This window comes from Bubalus bubalis, chromosome 14 (assembly GCF_019923935.1).
Source record: "Bubalus bubalis isolate 160015118507 breed Murrah chromosome 14, NDDB_SH_1, whole genome shotgun sequence".
NCBI lineage: Eukaryota > Metazoa > Chordata > Mammalia > Artiodactyla > Bovidae > Bubalus > Bubalus bubalis.
Window position 1 is genome coordinate 19,141,427 of NC_059170.1, and position 26,186 is coordinate 19,167,612.

Genomic DNA, 26,186 nt, shown 5'->3' on the forward strand with positions numbered 1-26,186 from the left:
ATAGTAACATCCTGATTCTAACCTATTATAATCTAAAATAGAATCAAATCAAATCCTCTGTCCCTCTTCCCTCTAGATTCCTACTGATTTTCTTGGTACTTCTGCTACGTCCTTCAGTATAGTCCGCCTTGTGACAGGGTGACTTCTGTACACATCTGTCTTTCCCACTCCACTCTGGACTTCCAGAGGGCAGAGACTGTGTCTTTTTTATATTTTTATTATTTACATTTAAAAAATTTCTATTTATTTATTTAATTGGCCATGCCATGTAGCATGTGGGATCCTGGTTCCCCGACCAGGGATCGAACCTGTGCCCCTGTTAACCACTAGATTGCCAGGGAAGTCTCCTTGGCAGTGTCTTTTTTAAATGTTCAAACACATGCATCATGTTCTATTAGAGTCAGAAGAGGTCACCTAATCCAGATTCTCATTTGATAAATGAGGAGACTGAGGGTGAACGACTCACCCAGGTCATGTGGCCAGGTGGCTGAGCTTTAGTTGAGCCCCTGCAATGCCGCCTACTAGCTATGCCATATGAGCCTTAAACTCATATTTAAAATGGGCATAATGATGTACACTTGCCTACTTACTAAGCAAGTGACTTACAAGTGAATACTGACAAGGAACTCTTGCAACCTGAGGAGTCTTGTTATTACTCCTACACAGAAGATGCTAGAGTAATTACAGGGCCTGTTATTCACCTGTGAGGTCAACGTAAGGGTGACTCAGTCATGTCTTCCCACAGCGTGGCCTTTGAAGTCTTCATCAGTCAGGCCAGAGCCTACCACTTTCAGCTTTAATCCCCATTTAACCTTTTCCTCCAGTCTCTGATCCATTCCTTTATCTTCTTAGTCATGGCCTACACTTCCTCCCGACTCCACTCAATTAGACCATGAACCAAGTGATCTGACTCATCTCCCTGCTCCAGTGGATCAAGTGTTGACCACAGTTCCCACCCTCTTAGGTTCTCAGCTGTTTGACAAGAATCTCTGGAAACCAGGTAACTCAACTATGGAATCCTCCAAGCTCCTCCTTAGGGCTTCTTTTCCTGACGGCCAAGCAATCCCCTGTCCCCTCATGACCTTACCATCATGGTTGGCATTTCCTAACGTCCACGGCTCGTCTGAGTCAAAGTGAGTGTCTCCACCAATCCCTGGACCAGGGAAATAGGCATGAGCCAGGAATCCCCCTTCTCCATCAAATGGGGAGCTGTCGCCATGGAAACCAGAGGCAAAGAAGATCATGATGTCCGCCTCCTTCCGGTCACTTTTGATCTCGTGGTATGGCACCTCTTCAAAGGTCAGCGGGGTCACCTTCTGCCACACATCGAAAGCCTGGCGAATAGCTTTCCGAGTGTCTAGCTCACCCACCTTTGGGGTGTAGTTGTGAATGCTGGTGAGAGAGGGGAGAAACCACAGGGAGGAACAGACAGGGAATTAGAGACTAGCAGAGCTAAAAGGAACATGAGAAGCTGTGTGGGCCTAGAATTCTGCTGAGGTAGCCCAGGGATTGAGGAAGAGGCTGGGTAGACAAGGCTCTGGGTCCTTGCCCTGCCTTTTACTCGGTGTTTTTGTATTTGATCTCTGAAAAAGATTATGTTGAATTTGTAGAAAAAAATCAAGTTGGTGCATGGCATTTCCTAATTTTTAAGTTTTTCTCCCAATACATAAAATATGTACATTTATAAATGTTATAAAAACTCTTACACTGTAGAGAGTTTAGTGGAACATCCCTTTCTTTGAAAGGGGGTGGGGGAAGGAGAGGGTGGGACAAATTGAGAGAATAGCACTGATGTACTTACACTACCGTAGCTAGTGGGAAGCTGCTATATAGCACAGGCAGCTCAGTCTGGCGCTCTGTGTTGACCTAGAGGGGTGTGATGAGGGAGGCTGAAGAGGGAGGGGATATATGTGTGTGTGCTCAAGTTGTTTCAGCTGTATCCAACTCTTTGTGACCCTATGGTCTGTAGCCTGCCAGGCTCCTCTGTCCATGGGATTCTCCAAGCAAGAATACTGGAGTGGGTTGCCATGCCTTCTTCCAGGGGATCTCCCGACCCAGGGATTGAAACTGTTTCTGTTTATGCCTCCTGCATTGCAGGCGATTCTTTACCCAATGAGCCACCTGGGAAGCCCAGATATGTATACCTATAGCTGATTCACGTTCTTGTACAGCAGAAACTAACACAACATTGTAAAGCAATTATACTGCAATTAAAAACGCTTTTTAAGTCTTTGGCCCCAACTACTACTATTTGTCTACCCAGAAGCTAGTATAGGGTGGCATCTGATTGAATCAGTTATGTAAGGTTACTGTATCCATATTGCATGGTTCTCCCCGATGGAGCATCACCACTTCTGGCTGCTCTGTCCCATGAACACCTGGGGCAAGGACTATTCACTCATTCTACAGATAAGGAAACTGAAGCCCAGAGAGGTTGCAGGATATAAGGTAAGGTCAGAGCTCAGTTAGGAGCCAGTTCTTTCTCTTCATCTACTCTACCTCTTCTGGAGGACTCTAAGAGTCCATCCGGTTTCTAACCCAGATTCTTCTTAAGTTTCCTTCTCTTGTCAGATTTCTGAAAAATTCTGTTCTGGCCTCTACAGCTTGTGAACAGGAGAGCCCTTGTAAGTTAGTAAGTGTTAGTCACTCAGTCCTATCTGACTCTTTGCAATGCTATGGACTGTAGCCCACCAGGCTCCTCTGTCCATGGAATTCTCCAGGAAAGGGTACTGGAGTGGGTAGCCATTCCCTTCTTCAGGGGATCCTTCTGACCCAGGGATCAAACCTGGGTCTCCTGAAGTGCTGGCAGATTCTTTACTGTTTGAGCCACTCGAGAAGCCCCAGGAGAGCCCTTAGCTCAACTCTGAAGATCTCTGTCTTAGATCCTACTCCTGAACCCAGGGGATCCACCTGAGATGGAATTAGAGACTTGAGAGGTGGCAACCAGGGTCCAGCCAAGCCTGTACTATGCCTGGCCCTGGATCCACCCCATCTGAATCCAGATGTCTGCATCTCCTGTGATGCATTCCAGCACCCCTGCCTGTGGTCACTGGTCTGACCTGGAGCCTGCTCCTGCTTTGCCCGTGGTTTCCCCAAAAAGGGATAACACTGTTGCAGTTCAGCCCCCAGCTCTTTAGAGTCCTTAAGAAACAACTGGAACTCTATGCTGGGAATCTCAGCTGAAGTCCATCAATCAGGCCAAGTGGGGAAGGGATCCAGATGAGAGGGAGTGGGGTTTGGCAAGCGGTGGTAGGGAGGATGAGTTCAGCCACGGTTCTTTAGCCCAGGTGAAAGTTATCAGACAAGTCATACCCCACTTTCCGTAACTGAAAATGCTAGGAATCTAAACAGAACATAATTCATCGGCCCCTAAAGGACCAAACAAACCTGAAGTTGGAGACCCAGCAATCACTGGATGCTACAGGAAAGACAAAGTCATAGGCTCTTAGAGCCAGGCCCTGATCACAAACCCTCCGACAGTGTGAACTTCAGAAACTCAGGCCAGGAAATGACTGAGAGAGGGTGGAGCCGATGCCAGGGAGGAGGGGGCGGCGAGGCACCTGTAGGTGATGTGTTTCTGCCTCCATTTCTGTCCCGTCAGGGCGTAGCGCTTGTGTCTCCGCCTTCGGCTCAAGTGCGGGTGATCTGGGACACCACACCGGGGTTTCTTCATCCACCTGGGCAGAGAGAGGACACACATCCACATAGACACTGTGGCCACTGGACACTCTAGGAAGGCACGGCAGCATCCCTGGTCCCAAGCTGAATGGTAACGTGCACACAACCTAAACTCTGGGCCCCTGGCTCTGATGGGGTCCCCAACAGGAACACCATCGATTGTTCGTCTGTTCATTCATTCCTAACTGAATATGAAGAAGCACTGCTGCGTGATAGACTCGGAGTCAGAAGACACGGACTTGCTAGTTCCAACTCTGTTACTAATCACACGAGTCCAGGCCAGTGACTGAATCAATGTGAGCCTCGGTCTCCTCATTGGCAATTCGAGAATTACAGTTCTCCCTGGTCTTAGCTTGTGCGGAGCCTTCAAGGAGGGAGTGCCTGTGGACATGCTCTGTATGTGAAATCAGATCACATCACTCTTTGCTTTAAAACTACCAATCACCTGGAATAAAATCAAAATTCCTCACCTTGGGACTTCCCAGGTGGTCCAGTGGTTAAGACTCCACGCTCCCAGGTTTGGTCCCTGGTCTGGGAACTAGATCGCACATACTACAAAAGTTCACATGTAGCAAGTAAAGGTCCTGCATGCCGCAACAGAGATTAAAGATCCCGAGTGCCGCAACGGAGATTAAAGATCCCGAGTGCCGCAACTAAGACTCAGAGCAGTCAAGTAATTACATATTTAAAAACAATCAAAACAAACTCCTCGCCTTGGCCCACGGCCCCCACATGATCTGCGATCACCCCTCTACCAGGCACCTGTATCCCCTTCCTCACATCCACTCTGCTCCGGCTCCAGTGGCCTCCCTGCTGTGCCTTGACCATCCTAAGGTCATTCCAATTCAGGGTGTTTGCATTTGCTGTACCTCTGCTTGCCATGCTCTTCTTCACACGGTTTGTTCCCTTACTTTATGAAGGTCTCCACTCAAATGTGACCCCTTCCAAGAGGGCTTCCCTGCCACCTTATCTAAAATAATGGCCTCCCCCCACTATCCCACCTCTAACTGTTTACCCAGCTTGATTTTGCTTCATGGCCTTTATCACTGCCTGAAATGACATCTTATATTAGCTTGTTGTTTATCCTCTGTCTCTCTTACCTGATTCTAAGGTCCATGAGGGCGGGAACCTTGCCTGTATTCCCAGTGCCATCACAGTGCCTGACTTAGGAGGTGTTCAAGGGTGATGGTTGAATGAATGAATGGGAACTAGCCCATGGCAAAAAGGCACAGCTTGGAAAACAGTAAATTTTATATCACTCCAGATGTTCAAAAAGTGGCTGAACAACTGTAGAGCTTAGAGTGTAGTTATCCACAGCACTTAACTACGTTGTACTGTGATTTGAAATCTATTAGTTTATTGCCTCGAATAAATAGTAAATTTTCTGAGGACAGGAATGAGTCATATTCATCATCCTGTCCTTAGAAGCTAGCCTTGTGCTAGGAGCTAAGTAAATCCTGATGACCGTTTGTTATCAGTTAAGTTGCCTTAGGGAACAGTGAGCCTGGGATTTCTTTGGAGATGTGAACTAGGGGCCCGGGCAGGAGATTTAAAAGCTCATGGCTGATTGGGAGGGTCACCCTTGCATCTCATATACCTTTGTCGCCCTAATGACCAGCTCTCTGAACTAGAGATTGAGATCGCTGCGGGGAAACTGTCTGACCTCATTTCCTCATTTCCAGTGGTTGAAAGCAGTTGCCTTTGGCAGTAAGAGAGGAAAGGAGACAGAGACTATTTTAACCAAATATTAAAAGCCCCTTGAGGGACTTAACTAGGTCCCACTCATTTTGTATCTACCTCACCTAGAAGGTCCACACTCGGAAATTAATAATAAAAGACTAAATAGTGACAGTAACAGGCATTGATATAAATGTGTATAATTTTCAGTGTTCATTCTCCTTTTTAAAAAAATCAATTTGAGGGACTCCCTGGTGGTCCAGTGGCTAAGTCTCTGGGCTCCCAATGCAGGTGTCCTGGTTTTGTTCCCGGGTTAGGGGACTAGATCCCACATGCTGCAATTAAGAATTTCCCCATACCCCAACTAAAGATCCTTTGTGTTGCAACCAAGACCCTCACAACCAAATAAATAAATATTAAAATAAAATAAAAAAACAAATTTGGTTCTCAAAGCAACTCTGTGAAGTAATCAGAAATGACTGACCCCGATTTTACAGACAAGGGAAAAGATACACAGAGAACACCAGTAACTTGCAAAATTCAAGTTACTGGGTTAGGGTTAGGGTTAGGGTGAGGCAGGACTGGGACTCTGTTGAATGAATAAATGAACTTTCAACTAATGTACCTGAACAAACAAAAGTTGGGGTTTTTCTTTTCTTTTTCCCTCTGCTTAGCACTAGGTTGGGTTAGAGGAGCTATGTTTGTTGAACGAATGAAGGAGTGAATAATGTGTGACATTTCCCAAGGCAGACACTCAAAAATAATCCTCTGAGGGGCTGATCTAGCTTCCTTTCACTGACAGTCCCTGGGAAGAGACCCAGGAGGCACCTTTGCTACAGCAAGGTGGAGCTAGACCTGGAAGGGCCCTGGGGTCGGGCAGGGAGGAGACCAGCTCAGAGAGAGGCAGCGACACCCGAGCTCACAAAGCTGGAGCTGAAACGAAGGTCTCCAAGTTCTCCCCGCAAACACGCTCCCCACTCAGGTCTGGGATTAAGTGTGAGCACCTTCTCCCTTCCCGTGCCTCCAAAACAGCGCCCCCCAACCCCGCCCTCCTTCCTACAAATAGGGGCGCAGAGCAGAGCGGCAATGGGAAACGCCAGCCCCTCCCTCCGCCTCCTCCTCCCGCTGCCACCTGCCACTCCCTGAATGCGGTCCAGCGGGCCTGGGGCTTCTGGGACAGAGTGAACCCAGGGCCAGGTGGGGCCCCAGCAGAGCCACCCTCGCTGCCGCCACAGGAGGCGCCGCCACGAGGCCTGAGCAAAGCCTCAAAATAACCTCGGCTTGGAAAGGGCCGGGCTCCCCAGGCCGCAGGCCCCGGCGTCCACTCGCTCACAGCATCACAGGAGCCGTCAAGCGTATTGTCTCAGGGGTTTACAACCTCACAATCAGAGGATCTGAGGCACAGGAAATGTTCGTACGGGACTATGGGATCATAAAACCCCAGACTCACCAAATTTTATTTGAGAGCTTGAGGCTTAGAATAATGGAATCTAGAATTGGAGAGTCAAAATCCAACATTTCCCCTCCATCCCCTCCCCTCCCTCTCCCAACCCCTTCAGTAAATCAGCAAGCTGAGACCTAGAGAGATGATTACCTCAAGGAGTGACTCACCCAAGGGGTGGGTTGATCCTGGATCCACCACTGGCTGCATTTCCTGTTCTCTGCCAGCCGCCTACTTGTCTGCAACCTCCCCAAGCCCTGCTCTCTCCTTCCACCTGAGTTTGGGTACCCCCAACTGCCCTCCCCCCACCCCCACCCCCACCCCCACCCCCGCGAGGAAACTCTTTTCAAGCTCTTGGCCATGCCTTCCTGGCAGTAATGGCTTTTCTTTTCCTTTTTATGTCTTTTTTAAAAAAATCTTTTTATTTTGTGTTGGGGTACAGCCAATTAGCAATGTTGTGACAGTTTCAGGTGAACAGCGGAGGGCCTCAGCCATACATATACACGTATCCATTCTCCCCCTCAAACTCCCCTCCCATCCAGGCTGCCACACTTACACTGAGCAGATTTCCCTCTGCTATATAGTAGGTCCTCGTTAGTTATCCATTTTAAACCCAGCAATGTAAACATGTCAGTAACGGCTTTTCTTAAATAGCTTTAATAACTTTCATGGCTATTCCTTGGAGACAAAAAAACTCAACTCTCTCCCATCTTAAATAAAAATTCATCCCTCTCTAGCCACCATTATTCCTCCTTTCCTTCACTGTCAGCATTTTTTTTGAGGGGGCAGGCAGGCTTATGGGATCTCAGTTTCCCGACCAGGGATTTTTCACGGCAGTGAAAGCCTGGAGTCCTAACCACGGGATCAACAGGAAACTCCCACTGCTCAGCTTCTTGAAAGTTGCCCCTATGTTTGCCATCACCGCTCCTCACCTCTCCTCCATATCGCAATCTGACTTTGCTGCCATCATTCCACGGAGGTTTCAACGCCCTCTTTGTTACTAAACTCAGCAGACACCTTTCAGCTTCCTGTTTGACCACCGCGGCAGCTGACCCTGCTGACCATCCCCTCCTGCCCCCCACAGTGGCCATGTCATCCTTGCCGGGCTTCCTCCACTTCTCAGGTGGCTCCTTCCCCTGGGGGTTCCACCCTCGTCACTCTTCTCTCCCTCCTCTTTATCTTCTCCCTGAGTATAAAACCATCTGTGTGGTTTGGCCTACTAGTCATTACCTCTTAAGTATCTCCCTGAGATTCAGTGTTTCCTTCTGAGTTCTAGACCAGCAGAGCTAGCTGATGGTGTTTTTCACTAAATGGGGAGCCTCTGGAGCACAGGGATCAAAGGACCAAGCCCACTGCCCAGCACATGCAGACATTCAGCAAATGTTTAATAAATGGGAAAAGTGGAACAAGACTTGCCATCATTATTCTAGAATTTCCTGTATCTAGTGAGATGTGTACATCTCAGGGATGCCAGAAGGGTGACTCACAGACCCACAAGTTATTAGAATCAGAGGAGATTTAAGGCCACCTATAACCAAACCCTTTACTGTGCTGATAAGGAAACTGAGGCCCAGAAGGGTCAAGAGTCTTGTCCAAGGTCACACAGCAAGTTTACAGCAGAACACATCCCCAGCTCACGTAAGAGAGGGCACCTTGGGGTACTCCCTCCCAGCTGACACTCAGGAGTGGGAGATAGGAAGGTAGAATGGGTAGGGTATACAGACGAGGCCATGACAAATGTGAACCCAAACGTAACTCTGAAAAGTTCAAAGGCACGATGTCCTGTGCAAATCTTACTCGATTGTTGTCTGATCCAACACGCCGGTGACGGGGATCCCGTAAAACTGCTGCATCGTGGCGACTGCTGACTGCAAGGCCTTCCCTGAGTGCAACGCCGATGACCGTGAGTCATAGGGCAGCAGATAGCCGTAGGACTTTAACCAGTTCTGAAAGACATGCAAAAAGAAAAGAACGCATCATTCGGGGAAGGCTCATCTGCCCTTGAAACTAGGGACCATTTTACCCAAGGGACTAAAGGAGTCATGTTCTGATTTCTGTCTCCTTTGCTCCCTCCTGCAGACGCTGTCAAATGAAGCTCCAAAAAACACAGCTCTTGTTGGCTTACTCTTCTGCTATCAAGCTTCCGTTGAATTTCTATTGGCTATGGAATAAAGATTAAAATGCCTTCTAGCCTTTCCAGCACCCCGTCTCTTTACCATGTACTCAGTGGTTTCCACTGACTAGACATGCAAGAGGACCAGAACAGTCCATTCTCTGAAGCAGAGTGACTTGATGAACACTGTGCTCCCCAGACACCAGCTGTATCTAGAGACAGAGTCTGCCTTAGGAACCTTTTGTAGAATTATCTGTAGATAATAGATTATCTGTAGATAATGAGATTATCTACAGTCTTTATTGATAATCCCTCCAAAGAAGTAAGCTATTATTAATAAATAGAAACAAAATAAACCAGGGTATTAATTTAAATATAACTACATAAATATGAGCATAGAAAAAAGTCTAGAAGGGCACACATAAAAAATAATATAGCTACATAAGAGAATTCTTTGCTTTTAGGAAATATACACTGAAGTGTTTCAGCTTACATAAGGATGCAATGTATGAAGTCTGCAACATTTTCTTTAACAGATTCAGGGAAAAAATTTGAGAAAGAGAGAGAGAGGAGAGAGAGGGAAAAAAAAATGTGGTAGAATGTTAAGAGATGGGGAATCTGGGTGAAAGGTGTTTAGGAATTCTTTGTCCCATTCTTGAAAACTTTTTTGAAAGCCTGAAATAGTGTCAAAAAATTTTTTTAATAAAAAAGGAATGAATGTGATTAGCCTTTGTTATAATATCATGGGGGACTTCTTTTTTCTGTGCTTATCTAAGTGTTATGCATGGAGTCATTAAAAAAAAAGGAGATAAACTTTAAAAGGGCAAGAGAATCTGAAAGTAGCTTGGATGAAGAAGTTCAGACAATGAATCTGAAGGTCGGAAAAGTAAAGATGAGTATTTTCACTGACCAGCTAGAAATCAGAGGACCGGGAAATATCTGTGGCATTAATTGGAAAATGAAGAAAACATCCATGCATCTATGGAGCCCACAGGCATGTCCTGTAGAGAGTGCACGTACACGCTGGTCTCTAAGTCACATGGAAACTGCCGCCCATCCTCAGAAGATTATCTTGAACACCAAGTGAGCAAATGAAGAAAAAAGACCTTAAGAAGCTGTATTAATGCTCTTCCCATCTACAATTTTGTTTCTTTTTAAAAAATATTATTTATTTATTTGGCTGCACCGGTTCTTAGTTGTGGCACGTGGGATCTTCCATCTTCCTTGTGGCATATGGAATCTTTTTTTTTTTTTAGTTGCAGCATGTGAACTCTAAGTTGCAACATGTGGGTCTATTCTTCCATCAGGAATTGAACCTGGGCCCCCTGCATTCCCCACTGCACTGGGAGCGCTGAGTCTTAGCCACTGGACTACCAAGGAAGTCCTCATAATTTTGTTTCTTTGTTTCTATATGAACATCTTATTGTGGCTGTGTCTGTTATGACAAGTCAAATCAAACCATTTTGGGAAGGAGGCAGACCAGAAACTATAAATAAGTTATTTATTTCACAAAGGAGGCTGTCACATCTTTACTGCCTTGTGATGAAATCCATCTGACTAAGAAAAAAATAGTCAGAATAATAAAGTCTTAAAACATCCCCAAGAGAGCAACAACCTTACTCTTTCATCAGAGATCTACAACCTGTTTTTCATTCTAAATTTTGGCACAGGGTTTCAATACTTCTTGTGCTTCCCCCAGTGCTGAATCTCTGTCATGCCTTTGTATGATTTCCCCCTGTATGCCTGGCATACTTCTTAGTTTGGCAAAAATCTTTCATTATTTTAAGGTTAAGCCTATAAATTACTCCCTCTGGAAGACTTACCTCACTCCCTAGCCCGGTACTTTCCTCCTCTTCTGTATTCCCTAAATCCTCTGTTATAGACAGTGTAGTTCTTGGAATATTGCTGCTGCTAAGTCACTTCAGTTGTGTCTGACTCTGTGAGACCCCATGGACTGTCCATGGAATTCTCCAGGCCAGAATACTGGAGTGGGTAGCCATTCCCTTCTCCAGGGGATCTTCCCAACCCAGGGATCAAACCCAGGTCTCCTACATTGCAGGCAGATTCTTTACCAGCTGAACCACAGGGAAGCCCAAGAATACTGGAGTGGGTAGCCTATCCCTTCTCCAGGGGATCTTCCCAACCCAGGAATTGAACCAGGATCTCCTGCATTGCAGGCGGATTCTTTACCAACTGAGCCAGCAGGGAAGCCCTCTTGTAATATTGGGCTCCAATCATTACTGTATTTATCAGACTCTGAACTCCTCCAGGGAAGGGTCCATGTTTTACTCATCTCTATATCCGGTGCCCAGGGATCCCCTGACACAGTAGTTGATCATTGTGTCCATTTAATGAACATTACTGGGCATGGACTACCTAGTAGGCACTGTGCATGGCTCTGGGAATGCAAAGATGAATGAGCTCACCGACCAACAAATGAATAAGGAGCTCACCAACCAACAAATAAACCCATCATGAAAATACAGCACTAAAAATCAGATGTGTAGAGAGTTCCATAGAAGAACAAAGTAGGGGGCATGTTATCCACATGGAAGGGTGGGGATGGGGAGCAAGGGGAACTCGGGGGAGGCTTCCAGGTGGTGGTGGTATCTCAATCTTTTTAAAATTAATTACTTTTTGGCTGTGCTGGGACTTTGTTGTTGTGCATGGGCTTTCTCTGGCTGCAGCGAGCAGGAGCCACTCTTTAGTTGCGGTGTGAAGGCTTATTGTGGTGGCTTCTCTTGTTGCAGAGCATGGGCTCTAGAGCATGTGGGCTTCAGGAGTTCTGACACATGAACTTAGTCACTCCAAGGCATGTGGAATCTTCCCAGACCAGGGATTGAACCTATGTCCCCTACATTGACAAGTGAATTCTTAACCACTGGACCACCAGGGAAGCCCTAAGCTAGGTCTTGAAGGATATGTGCAATTACCTGGAGGTGCTGGAGAGCATGGCACATTCTGAGCAGTATTTAAAATGGTGGGAACTTGGAGAAGAGGAGTATGGGATGAGTGGAGAGGATTGGAAAGGAGGGAAGTGGAGAGAGATGATACACTATTAATTATCTTTTTACAAAGTGGACAAATCACAGAGAATCACTTGTGACTTGACCGTGGTCTCGGATTAGCAAAAAAAAAAACATCTGGAAATGGACACGACAGGGCAACTGACAAGTTACCTGTTCATTCATCAAGCTCCAACTTCTATTCTCAGGTCAGTTATGTCATCCAAGTATTAAATCCCTGTACCGTGTTACTCAGCCCTTTCCAGCCAGAAGGCCACATTATGTTCTTTACAGAAACTTCATTGAAGAATTGTTGGATTGAATAAACAGGGAGCTATCATGGGAAAGAGGCACAAAGTTCTGAGGTTGAATCCCAGTTCATCACTTGCCAGCTGTGTGCCTTTGGGCAAATTGAGCATCAGTTTCCTTATTTGTGGGCTTCCCTGTTGACTCAGATGGTAAAGAATCTGCCTGCAATGCCGGAGACTTGGGTTTGATCCCTGAGTCAGAAAGATCCCCTGGAGAAGGGCATGGCTACCCAATCCAGTCTTTTTTCCTGGAAAATTCCTGGAGGAGCCTGGCAGGCTACAGTCCATGGGGTCACAAAGAGTTGGACACGACTGAGCAACGAACACTTTCCTTATCTGTAAAATGTAAACAGTGACCCTCCTCTACAAGATTGCTGTTAAGCCGAAGTGGTAGAACGTACCTGACATAATCACTCAAAAGTGACTCGTTTATTATCCCCTTGGATGGTGTCTCTGTTACCTTTCGTAAAATCAAGGTGGAAAACATGGTCTTTGACTCATTCTCTGCCTTTTGAAATCTGGTTATCCTGCCCTCCCCCTGGACCGAGAGCCACCTTGAGGGTGCTATGGGGGGCAGCGTGTCCACTTGCTCTCGGTGAGCTCTGGGGCTGACCACCTCTCACACAGCACTGGGAACACTGCGTGCAGAGAACTGACAGCTGACTGGAATCGTTCTCTTCGCCCTGTCACTCGGCTTTACTGAGACCAAACACAATCCCTCTCCATCAAGCTTTACCTTGAGGAAAACGGCATCTCTACAGGAGATTCTGTGTGCTTTCTGGTTTCAGCAAATGCGTATTGGGTAACCCAGTGGTTCTCCTTTTTGGCCTTTCTGCTGGGAATCTTTTGGTCAAATTTATCGCTTAAGTGTGGAACACGGTGATGCTTGCAAGTTGCTGTTATTTTTTCATTTTTCTGACCACTAAGTTGTGTTTCATCCTTAAAAATCTTACTTAAAAAGATTGTTTCACTCTGTAAACTGCCTCAAACCCTTCCCAAAAGAGGTGTGGTACCAGTCTAAAATCCAATTCCTCCTTATTTGTGGACTCCATTAGTTAATCTCTTAAAAGCCAATTAGGATGAATTACAGTATCTGGGAAATAGCTAGAGAACTATTTAAAAAAAAAAACACTAAGGGGAAGGTTTTTTAAAAAAAAATTATTTATTTTTGGCTGTGTTGGGTCTTAGTTGCGACACTCAAGATCCTCCTTGGAGAACGTGGGCTCTGTGGTTTGCCACACGCAGACTTAGTTGCCTCGCAACATGTGGGATCTTAGTTCTCTGATTGGGATTCAACCTGTGTCCCATGCATTGGAGGGACGATTCTTAATCACTCTGGATCACTGGGGAAGTCCTGGCTGGGGAACTTTGGACAGATGCTTCCAACAAACTGGTCAACAGAGTATTTTTTTAAGCACCTGCCTTCAAGCTAGTATGAAATTTGACAATTTTCTCCTCTCCTGTCCTCATTACTATGATATTGTAGGAGACAGGGAACAGAGAATTTTTGGCATAAATTCTCTTCTCAAATTTGGGGGGATTGAAAGGAGCTCCTAGTTGGTAAAGGGCAACCAGGTTTACCAAGCTCCTTTTTTGGATATTCAAGCAAAGTGTTAGTGTTAGTCTCTCTGTTGTGTCTGACTCTCTGCGAAGCTATGGACTATAGCCCGCCAGGCTTCTCTATCCAAGGGATTCTCTAGGCAAGAATACTGGAATGGGTAGCCATTCCATTCTCCAGGGGATCTTCCAGACTCAGGGATTGAACCTGGGTCTCCCGCATTGCAGGCAGATTCTTTACCATCTGAACCACCAGGGAATTCAAGCAAGGAGCATCTCGAAGCCAAGCAGGAGCTATTATGAAGGTCACAGAGTCTAGCTCAGCAGTGTCAGGAGTTAGGATCTAAGTACTCAGACGTTGGCCAATGTCTAGGTTATGGACAAACACTGGAATGGATCTGCCTTCTCTGGGTTCTGCTTCCTTCCCAGGTTCACTGGGGACAATCTTCAGGCTCAGGGGCAGACCCCTAAGAGCAGAAATGGGAGCAGAAAGGGCTGGCCAAATGACAGCTCTAAGTCAGGGTCATTGAGATTGGACCCGGTTTGTGTGTGTGTGTGTGTGTGTGTGAGCAGGTGGGAGTGTGTGTATTACAAGGTGGGAGGCTAAAGACTATGCATTAGGGACCAGACAACTTCCACTGTTTAACCCTGTCTCTACTATTTACCTGCTCTGTGACCCAGACAATCCTCTGACTTCTCTGAGCAGAAGTTCCTGATGTTCAAGCAAGTCTTCTACACTGCAGTCATCCCTGATCCAGAACACTCTCTGCCCATTCACACTTCCAGGCTATTCCTGTTCCCAACAGAGCCCATTCTCTTTAGGCATGCTAGCAAACTCATCCTTCAAAGTCCAGCTGAAATGTCACCTTCTTTGGAAAACCTTCCTAGGCTCTCCCTGGCAGAGCTAGTGTGCAACCCCCTTCCCTCCTGCAGTGCTTAATTCTCTGCTGCTCTAAACACAACTTCCACAGTGTATCATCGTTGGTTGATGTTTTCCTCACTAGATTGGTTCCCAAGGAGCAGAGACTGTCGTATTTATTTTTATATCTGCTACAATACTTAGCACTGTGCCTGACATAATAAATAATCAGAGTGAGTGAATGAAGGAATGAATTAACAGTTGGTCTAGGAGGTACTGTCTGTGTACCCACGAAGGGATTTTATCTAGGGAGGTTTAATGAGTAATACACATGAAAGCACTAAGCACAATCCATGGCATCGATTCGGCGCTGAAAAAACTATTTGCTGAAATTCCATCTTATGTGGTTTGACTTTGCTTAATGAGGCAACAGGCTCCATGGTCCCAATCAAAACAAGATAAAATTCGCTAAAGGGAAGACGCCCCATTCAATGTTAAACAGAATGACCTAACTTTCATCTTTTTACACCTGGACCCATTAATCCACCACCAGCCACGTCAGAATTCTAAACTTTACAGCTCAGTTAACTAACTCTAAGGCGACGTCTGTCACCCTTTAAGTGCTGAAAGAGGTGTCAACCCACAGGAAAGTGAGAAAGATCTCAGAGTGCGAGCGGAGACCAAAATAGCTGGGCTGAGCCGGAGAGAGATGCAGTGATCACAGGCAACCCCGCGTGATTGGTCCGCTGGCCAGAAGGCGGGATTTTGGTTCGGGCGAAGCCTAAGCTGAGAAGCGGAAGCTGAGACGTCGAGCGGTAGTGGCAGGCAAAGGAGAGAGTGGAGAATAACAAGGAGAAAAAAAAGTGGCCTGGAGTGGGAAGGGAGCGGCAGACAGCAGAGGCGGTGGTGAGATCAGAAGTGTCAAAGGAGGCGGCCAGAAGCAGATCAACTGGCGTGCTGCCGTTTGCTCTTGGCAAACAGAGATGGCCATGGGGGAGGAGAGAGATGGATGGGCCAAGACAGGGTGTCTCCTGGGGGTGTTCAGGAGCTTCACACCTGGTTGGGCAAACCAGACTGTACAGGTCTGGAGCAGGGGAATGATTAAGATCCGGTGTTTGGTCAGGAACACAGAGGGTGAGAAGGTAATACCAAAAAGGTCAGAGACAAAGTCTACAAAGAAGGGACAGGCAGGAAGGTATCAAAATTGGAAGCATGGACTGGAATGAGAAACAATCAAAGATCCTGATCAAAGAGTTGGGGCAGCTGAGGTCATAATCTAGGGTGACGATGTAAGGAACAGGAACGAGGGATTGACCTCAACATGCACCGGAGGTCCAAGTCCAGTTCTAGAGGTTGCAGATGCAGTGAGTGCAGGCTAAGTTGTTTTTGTGTCCGACTCTTTTTAACCCGATGGACTGTAGCCCGCCAGGCTTCTCTGTCCATGGGATTCTCCAGGCAAGAATACTGGAGTGGGTTGCCATGCCCTCCTCTAGGGGATCTTCCCGACCCAGGGATCAAACCGGGGTCTCCTGTGTCTTCTGCATTGGCAGGTGGATTCTTTACTGTTGAGCCACTGGGGAAGCCCTGTAGATGCAGATAGACAGGGACAAGCTAGAGCATGACTGAGGAAGAGTGGTCAGGAAAGTGAGGCAGACATTCATAGGAACTGTAGCCCAAGAGGAAAGATGAGGGATGTTTAGGCTGGAGAAGGGAGGGCTGCAGGGGGTAGGACTGTCTTTAAAAAGCCAAATGGCTATGGATGAAGGAGATTTATTCTCGTTGGCACAGAGGGCCAAGCTAAGATCAGCACAGGAGATCACAGGACATAGATCCAGACTCACAAAAATAAACTACTTTTTAATAGAGATGTTCTATTGCGTTGGCCAAAAAGTTCATTTGGGTTTTTCTGTAACATCTTATGGAATTATAAATTGTACTATAATTATAGTAACCATAATAACGTTGTTTTTTTAGTCGCTAAGTTGTGTCTGACTCTTTTGTGACCCCACCCCCACCCCCCGCCATGGACTGTAGCCCACCAGGCTCCTTTGTCCATGAGATTTCCCAGGCAAGAATACTGGAGTGGGTTGCCATTTCCTTCTCCAGGGGATCTTCCAGAGTCAGGGATGGAACCTGAGTCTCCTACATTGGCAGGCAGATTCTTTACTGCTGAGCCACCAGGGAAGCCCCAAAATGACAACAGTTACTATTATTAGAACATTTATTATATACCTGGCACTGTACCAGGCACTCCAGACTGCAACAACCCCACAAGGTAGGAATTATGATCCCCAATCTGCAGATGAAGAAACTGAGGTTCAGAGAGGTTAAATAACTATCCAGAGCCACAAAGCTAATAAGTGGCAGGATTCAAACTCAAGTTTTACCTGAAACCAGGCATTTCATGCTATCAGGTCACTAGTCAAGCATCCCGTTCCCCTTCCAGGACTTTCTGGACCTCACGCTCCTACAGAGCAATGCCTGATCTCAGATCACAGTATGCTCAATACCCTTTGGCTAGATTCCTATGCCAGGCTATGGCATCAAACCAGAAGCTTCTTGTGACCCAGGTTTCCTCCCTCTCCTTGGCCCACATTGTCTTTTATCAAAGAACTATTGGCTCTGCCTCCTAAACATCAACTTTGTTTCCATCTATCTGTTCATTCAGTCTTTACTGAGGACCTACTTACTAAGGACCTCCATGTCCCAGGCATGTGGTCTGGGCTCTGGGACAGAACATCAAACAAAAACACCACTCTCTTTACTTTCTAGCTACAGTCTCACGGACGAGCCACGTTACAGTCAGTGCTATGAAAAATAAAGTAGGGTGAGGATATGGCGAGTATGGGACAGCTATTTTATAGAGAATAGTCAGGGAACGTCTCTGTGGAAGTTACGTGAGAGCAAGGGACCTGCAGGAAGCGAAGGAATTCCAGGAAGAGGGAACAGAAAGTGCAAATACCCTGAGGCAGCTTCAAAGGCTTCCCATCAAGAGCTTTCACAGGAGGGGGAGACGGGAGGTGTAAGTCAAACGGTGCAAAGTGTCAGTTACACAAGATGACTAGATCCTGGAGACCTACTGTTCAGCATAGTGCCTATAGTTAACAATACAGTATTATACACTTACAACATTTGCTAAAAGGGCAGCTCCTTAAGTTCTTAGAAGAAGACGACGATGATGCTGATGCTGATGATAGAAATAAAGAGGGCAGGAAGAAACTTCCGGAAGTCATGGATTTGTTGATGGCATAGATTGTGGTGATGGTGTCACAGGTATATACGTATCTCTAAACTCATTAAGTTGTATGCATTAAATATGTGCAGCTTTTTGTATGTCAATTTTACCTCAATAAAGTGTTTTTGTGTTTTTTTTTTTTTAATTGAGGCATCATGATATGGCTCCTGACTACCTCTGCAGCCTCTTTACCACTCCCCACCTAGCACTCCGTGTTCTAACGCTTCCAGATTCTAACATACATAGTTCCTTCTATCTAGATCACACTCTTCCTTCTCTGGGGAAGCCTTCCTTGAACTCTCAACTCAGGAGTTCCACCTACATCCCTGGTCAGCGTTCATCCTTCTTATCACAATTCTTTTTTTTTCTTTAATTTTTTCAGTTATTTATTGATTGGCTGCGCTGGGTGTTTGTTGCTGTGCATGGGCTTTCTCTAGTTGCAGCCAGCAGGGGCTACTCTCTAGTTGTGGCGTGCAGACCTCTCATTGTGGTGGCTTCCCCTGTAGTTGAGCACAGGCTCTAGGGTGCGGGCTTAGTAGATACGGTGCATGGGCTTAGCTGCCCTAAGGCATGTGGGGTCTTCCTGGACTGGGGATCAAATTCATGTCTCCTGCATTGGCAGGCAGATTCTTAACCACTGGGCCACTAGAAGTCCACTTGTCGTCATCGTTGTTGTTGTTCAGTCGCTCAGTTGTTTCTGATTCTTTGCAACCCCATGGACTGCAGCATGCCAGGCTTCTCTGTCCTTTACCATCTCCCAGACCTTGCTCAGACTCATGTCCATTGAGTCAGTGATGCCATCCAACCATCTCATCCTCTGTCATCCCCTTCTCCTCTTGCCTTCACTCTTTCCCAGCATCAGGGTCTTTTCCAATAAGTCAGCTCTTTGCATCAGGTGGCCAAAGTATTGAAGCTTCAGCTTCACCATCCATCCTTCCAATGAATATTCAGGGTTGATTTCCTTTTGGATTGACTGGTTGGATCTCCTTGCAGTCCAAGGGACTCTCAAGAGTCTTCTCAAGCACCACAGTTCAAAAGCCTCAGTTCTTTGGTGCTCAGCCTTCTTTATGGTCCAACTCTCATATCCATACATGACTACTGGAAAAACCATACCTTTGACTATATGGACCTTTGTCAGCAAAGTAATGTCTCTGCTTTTTAATACGCTGTCTAGGTTTGTCATAGCTTTTCTTCCAAGGAACAAGTGTCTTCCTCATCACAATTCTTATCACATGGTATTGCAGTGCAATTGCTTGTCTCCTCTCCTAGACTACACAGTGCCCGAGGGCAGGGGCCATAATCTGTCTTCTTCACTATGGTATCCCCACAGCTAGCACAGGGCCAGCAGAGACACCTATGTATTTGATGAAAACAACTTGAAGCGCTCAGGGTGAGGATGAATGATTGCTGGTCAGAATTTTCTATAGAAGAGTTTCTCCACACCAGAAGTATTGATATTTTGGGCCAGATAATTCTGTTGTTGGGGTCTGTCCTGTACATTGTAGGACACTGAGCAGCAGCCCTAGTTTTTACAAGATGCCAGCAGCAGCCCCTACCACCCCCCCAGCTGTGACAACAGAAATGTCCCCATTGACCTAAGAGTTCCCTCAAGGGTGGGCAAAACTGTCCATGTTAAGAACTATTATAAAGGGATTCTTATATAGAATATTCTGGAATATTCTGTACTGCTTCCTTCAACCCTAAATTCATTTTAAGGAAAGCAGTAGGCATTTGGTCAATAGCCTCCTAGAATGGGGCTCAGAAGGAGAGCTGCTTTCCTTGTGTGAGGAGGTGGACATGAACAGGCTCCTGGTGGGGTGTGGTGAGCGGTGAGGATATTGTCACCCTGCTTATTTAACTTATATGCAGAGTACATCATGAGACACACTGGACTGGAAGAAACACAAGCTGGAATCAAGATTGCCGGGAGAAATATCAATAACCTCAGATATGCAGATGACATCACCCTTACGGCAGAAAGTGAAGAGGAACAAAAAAGCCTCTTGATGAAGGTGAAAGAGGAGAGTGAAAAAGTTGGCTTAAAGCTCAACATTCAGAAAACGAAGATCATGGCATCCAGTCCCTTCACTTCATGGGAAATAGATGGGGAAACAGTGGAAACAGTGTCAGACTTTATTTTTTTGGGCTCCAAAATCACAGCAGATGGCGACTGCAGCCATGAAATTAAAAAATGCTTACTCCTTTGAAGGAAAGTTATGACCAACCTAGATAGCATATTCAAAAGCAGAGACATTACTTTGCCAACAAAGGTCCGTCTAGTCAAGGCTATGGTTTTTCCCGTGGTCATGTATGGATGTGAGAGTTGGACTGTGAAGAAGGCTGAGCGCCAAAGAATTGATGCTTTTGAACTGTGGTGTTGGAGAAGACTCTTGAGAGTCCCTTGGACTGCAAGGAGATCCAACCAGTCCATTCTGAAGGAGATCAGCCCTGGGATTTCTTTGGAAGGAATGATGCTAGAGCTGAAACTCCAGTACTTTGGCCACCTCATGCGAAGAGTTGACTCATTGGAAAAGACTCTGATGCTGGGAGGGCTTGGGGGCAGGAGGAGAAGGGGACGACAGAGGATGAGATGGCTGGATGGCATCACTGACTCGATGGATGTGAGTCTCAGTGAACTCCGGGAGTTGGTGATGGACAGGGAAGCCTGGCGTGCTGCGATTCATGGGGTCGCAAAGAGTCGGACACGACTGAGCGACTGCACTGAACTGAACTGGGACTTCGCTGGTAGTCCAATGGTTAAAATCTTCCTGCCAACGCAGAGGACACGGGTTCGATCCCTGGTCTGGGAAGATCCCACATGCCATAGAGAGACTAAGCCTGTGCGCTGCCACTATTGAGCCCGTGCTCTAGAGCTTGTGCTCCACAACAAGAGAAGCTACTGCAATGAGCAGCCTGCTCATGGCAACTAGAGAAAGGCTTCACACAGCAGACTCAGCGCAACCAAAAATAATTTTTTTTTTTTAAAAAGGGAGCACCTAAGGTGACTCTGTTGCCTACTAAAGTTTGAGAACCACTGCAGTAAGGACGGCTGGGAGTGATGACTTTGTGCCGTGAAGAATGAACATGTTATGTTCAGTATCGCCTCTGATCTACTAGGACAGGAAGCATGTTGCCATTTCGGAAAGTCTTCTACTAAAGTTGGCTCAAGAGTCAGCCCTTGCCTTCTGTGCCTCAACTCTGCTCACATCCCTGGGTCCTTTACCTGCCTATCTCCCCAGCCAGCCCTGACATCTGCAAACAGTCCATCAGCAGCTACAACCCCAACACTGAGACTGTACTGTGTCGCTGCAGACTGGCATCAAGCGTGCTCTAAGATCTTCCTTTCCTTTTCATTGCTGTGTTAGCTCAGTCCTTAAGAGTGCGTTTTGGTCTCAGTTTCCCTGCCTGGCATTTGGGTCCTAAACTGAGATTGCCATGACCTGAATCTTTTTCTCAAGATCTTAGCTTTCTTGAAGGACAGGGAAGCCTGTCGTGGTGCAGTTCATGGCGTTGCAATGAGTTGGACATGACTTAGTGACTGAACAACAAAAAAGCATTTGGAAGGTCCCAGCACACAGGAGGCGGTCTCTCAATGTTACTGTCTGTATTTTTGCTCCCACCCTCTCCAGTAATACATGGACCATCACCTTTGGTCTTTGCTGCTGGACCGAATCACTGTGTCTCTTTGGTGACTCCTCAGAGGTTAGCCTTATCACTGCGGCAATTCTCTGCAATTCCTGTCCCACCAAAATCCTGCTTCTTTCTCTGTCCACACTACTGAGGTCCCAGCCTTGCCGCTGAACCCATCTGTTCAGTTCAGCCGCTCAGTTGTGTCCAACTCTTTGTGACCCCATGCACTGCAGCATGCCAGGCTTCCCTGTCCATTACCAACTCCCGAAGCCTGTTCAAACTCATGTCCATCGAGTTGGTGATGCCATCCAACCATCTCATTCTCTGTTGTCCCCTTCTCCCTCCTTCAATCTTTCCCAACATCAGGGTCTTTTCCAATGAGTCAGTTCTTTGCATCAGGTGGCCAAAGTATTGGAGTTTCAGCTTCAGCATCAGTCCTTCCAATGAATATTCAGGACTGATTTCCTTTAGGATGGACTGGTTGGATCTCCTTCCTGTCCAAGGGGACTCTCAAGAGTCTTCTCCAGCACCGCAGTTCAAAAGCATCAATACTTCAGTGCTCAGCCTTCTTTATGGTTCAACTCTCACATCCATCCATGACTACTGGAAAAACCATAGCTTTGACTAGACCAACCTTTGTTGGCAAAGTAATGTCTCTGCTTTTTAATATGCTGTCTAGGTTGGACATAGCTTTTCTTCCAAGGAGCAAGCATCTTTTAATTTCATGGCTGCAGTCACCATCTGCAGTGATTTTGGAGTCCCCCAAAATAAAGTCTCTCACTGTTGAAAAGAACCCATCTGAGTTATAACCGATTTTTTAAAACTTCAGACTTGAGGGCTTAACCATGCAGTTTATCTAGAAAATGCAGTCGTTGATAAATAATTTAAAGATGATCTAATTTAACATGCTTATTTTGCCAGACAGAAAAATTCAGCTGAGGGAGAAATGACTTATCCAAAATCACAGAGCAAGTTGGTGGAGGAGCTGCAAACAGAGCCTAATGGCCCTGCCTCCCAGAAGCATTCCTGCTGCCGTGCTACACCCTCCACACTAGCTCTGGTTTGCCTCCAAACGCTGTGTTGTTTTTTTTCCCCACTTACAGCCAGTCTAAAAAGGGCTCTCAGGATCGCCCACAACACCCAACTTAGCTTCTTGACAAACACCTTAATGGCGCAGCATTGCCTCTTGGCTGCCACCATCTCTTGAGTGGGTGGTAAGTGCACTAGCGGGAATTCCCTGACGCTCTGCAGTGTCCTTGGCCCACTCCCAGGAGGCCACCACAAGCCAGAGAATTGCCCTGCCCAGGGAGGTGGCACATTTGGGGTTTTGGGTCAGCGCTGGGATGTCTGAGTTTCCCGGTTCTGGGCAGGCCTCCTTCCAGGGCCAGGCATGTAGCCATGCACTCATTCACTCTCTGAGAAGCGAGGGCCCTTGTCTTCCTTGTCCTTTCCAGTGCCTTCCTGTAAATCCGCCATGTTTTCTGTCCTCGGGCTTGACTTATTGATGAGTTTAGACAAGGGAAGAGGGTAGACAAAGACTGTGGCCTTAGTTTCTCAACTGAAGCGCAGACGGCTGAAGTAGATAACCTCTAAGTAATTATATAAGGTTCTATTACTTTAGGTTAATTAGATTGAGCATGGAGCAGATCCTCTGGTTCCTCACCGCCAGTCTTAAAGTCCGAGCTCCTCAGCCCAGCACTCACAAGCCTCACAGTCTGATGCCAGTGCACCCTAGCCTCTGACTTGTATGCCCCACCCTTCTACTCCCCACCCCATGGGCCCCCTCCTCAAGCTGCTGACCTACTTGTGTTGCCTGAACACAGCCTGTAAGTTCCTTTCTCTGTGTCTTTTTTCACTCCCTCTCCCTAGAAGGCCTTTCCTACATGGATACTAGTCACTCTCTGATGATCTATTAGGTATCCTTAGAAAGGCAACCTGAATGCCACTTCACCTGGGAGGACTATCCAGGGTTAAATGGACTTCCTCTGTGCTCCAGAGCTTCCTTGGTATCTCAGTTAATAAAGAATCTGCCTGCAATGCAGGAGACCTGGGTTCGATCCCTGCTTGAGGAAGATCCCCTGGAGAAGGAAATGGCAACCTACTCCAGTATTCTTGCCTGGGAAACCCACTGGTCAGAGGAGCCTGGCAGGCTACAGTCCTTGGGGTCCCAAGAATCAGTCATGACTTAGTGACCAAACCACCACCACTACCTCTGTGTCCCCATGTATACCTGTTGCTTACAGTGTCTTTCATAGTCCATCATAAATGGTGGTCTCCATGCCTGTCAGTCCCACTGAACTCTTATTCATGGAGCTTACTGGAGGGGGAGGTAGACATGCAGAGATGAAATGCTTCATTCCAACGGTGATAAGTAGAAGGAGGGAAAAGGAGAAGGTGTTGGGAAAGAAAGCCAGTGACACGAGACTTCCCTGGTGGTCCAATGGCTAAGACTCTGTGCTCCCAATGCAGGGGGTCCAGGTTCAATCCCTGGTCAGGGAACTAGATCCCACATGCCACAACTAAAGATCCCACATACAGCAGCAAAGATCAAAGATCCTTCATTGCCACAATTAAGACCTGGTGTGGTTAAATAAATAAAATTATATATAAAAAAAGTAAGCATGTGACAGGAGATCTTGACCTCCTGGAGGATGTATCATCTCAGCTGAGACCTGTATACGAGTGAAAGAGGTCAAGGTGAAGGTCAAAGAATGAGCACTCCTGGAAAAGAATATCTTATTGAATTCCTGAATGGGAAGAAGCCTGCATATTAGGAAAAGAGAAAGAAGGCCAGGATAGCTGGAGATTACTGAAAACTGAAACTGTTAGTCACTCAGGTGTGTCCAACTCTTTGTGACCCCATGAGCTGTAGCCCGCCAGGCTCCTCTGTCCATGGGATTTCCCACGCAAGAATACTGGAGTGGGTTACCCTTTTCTTCTCCAGGGGATCTTCCAGACCCAGGGATTGAACCCAAGTCTCCTGCACTGCAGGCAGATTCTTTACTGTCTGAGCCACCACAGAAACCTAACCTCTCAGGGAGGTTACTGAGAAGCTGGTATAAAAGAGAGCAGAGAGCTGGGGAGGATTTGGTGATGCAGGGCCTCAGAGGCCTGGTGCTCGGTACAAGGGGCTTCATGATACTGTTTGTTATACTTTCAACATGTGTTTGAAATTTTTACCATAATAAGAATGATGAGAACTGGCTGTAGTATAGCAATATTAGTTTAGCCTTTACCTTAAAAACCATTTATAGCAAAGTGAAAGTGGAAGTCACATATCAGATGTTTTTGTTTAAAAATTTTTTTAATTAAATATTGCAAGCATTCAGAAAGGCATAAAAATAGCTTTTCTTTTTTTAAAGCCTTGGATAGTCACCTATTGGCTTTGTTAAATCTTGGCTTTGCCATATTTGCTTCAGATATAACTGGCCCCTGTGTAGATTTATTTTTAAAAGGTCACTCTGGCTGCCATGGGAAGAAGGATAAGAAGTGGGCAAGAGAGGCTGATCAGGTGGGAAGTTTCTGGAAGCCAGACGAGACAGGATGGAAGTTTAAAGTGGAGGCAGTGGTGGTGGAGAGAGGCAGTTACAGGGATGATTGGTCCAGGAGGTGGATGTGCTAGGCTCGCTGCTGGTTCTCCTGAGGCAGGTGAGGGGAAGATGAAGGGAAGGATACCTCTTTCTGGTCCATTGCTTTTGGAGCACAGAGAATGGTGTGCATGTGAGTGTTTGTGGTACAGAAGTGTTTTAAAATTATTGCTAACAAAGTTGCTAATAACCATGCTTTGTTTTCTCACCTTGTTTCTTATAACAATGTGCCTGATCTTTGAGAAAATATTATCTTTTATATACATGACTTTGCTGTTATCCCATAGGTCTTAAAAGCCTAGTTCCAAATTGCCCTTTAAAACGAATGCATGAGACTTCCCTGGTGGTCCAGTGGTTAAGACTCCTCACTCCAAATGCAGGGCTTGATCCCTGGTCAGGGAACTAGATCCTACCATGTTGCAACTAAAGATTCTGTATGCCCCAAATGAAGATTGAAGATCCCATGTGCCACAACTAAGACCCAGTACAGTCAGATAAATAAATAAACACATTTTTTTTAAAATGAATGTATGAAGTAATGTGGAGAAGGCAATGGCACCCCACTCCAGTACTCTTGCCTGGAAAATTCCATGGACGGAGGAGCCTGGTAAGCTGCATTCCATGGGGTCGCTGAGGGTCAGACACGACTGAGCAACTTCACTTTCACTTTTGACTTTCATGCATTGGAGAAGGAAATGGCAACCCACTCCAGTGTTCTTGCCTGGAGAATCCCAGGGATGGGGGAGCCTGGTGGGCTGCCGTCTATGGCGTCGCATAGAGTCGGACACGACTGAAGTGACTTAGCAGCAGCATGAAGTAATGATGAAGAAACACCAGGAAAGAACTTGAACAAAATCAATCCTGAGGTCCAGTGAAGCCAAAGGATTTGTTCCAGAATCACTCCACTGGGGAAGGCCAGAGCTGGGGTGCACAGTTTTTATCCACACACCAGAACAGGAACACAAACCTGGGTTGTGCTAAGGAAGCTCAAAGAGCCCCAGCAGGGGCCAGCACCCAGCAGCACTTGGCCTTGGTGCCTCCACCCACTCAGCACGGCTCTGAGGCTCTGAGCAGGTCACTTCTCTGCTCAGAAACC

At 46.5% G+C, this 26,186-nt stretch overlaps 1 protein-coding gene and 1 non-coding gene across 2 annotated transcripts in view; one reads left to right on the plus strand and one right to left on the minus strand.

Annotated features, from left to right (window-relative positions):
- The window catches only part of MMP24 (matrix metallopeptidase 24), a 53,209-nt gene that overhangs the window by 20,185 nt on the left and 6,838 nt on the right, over positions 1-26,186 (minus strand). Inside the window, exons 2-4 of the mRNA XM_025263585.3 lie at positions 8,594-8,742; positions 3,561-3,677; positions 1,088-1,392 (exon numbers count right to left, since the gene is read on the minus strand). Coding sequence (XP_025119370.2) covers positions 1,088-1,392; positions 3,561-3,677; positions 8,594-8,742 — 571 coding nt within the window. The remainder of the gene's footprint in view (positions 1-1,087; positions 1,393-3,560; positions 3,678-8,593; positions 8,743-26,186) is intronic.
- Positions 23,930-24,002, plus strand: TRNAG-CCC. Its single transcript has one exon. It is a non-coding gene; the product is annotated as a tRNA-Gly (tRNA).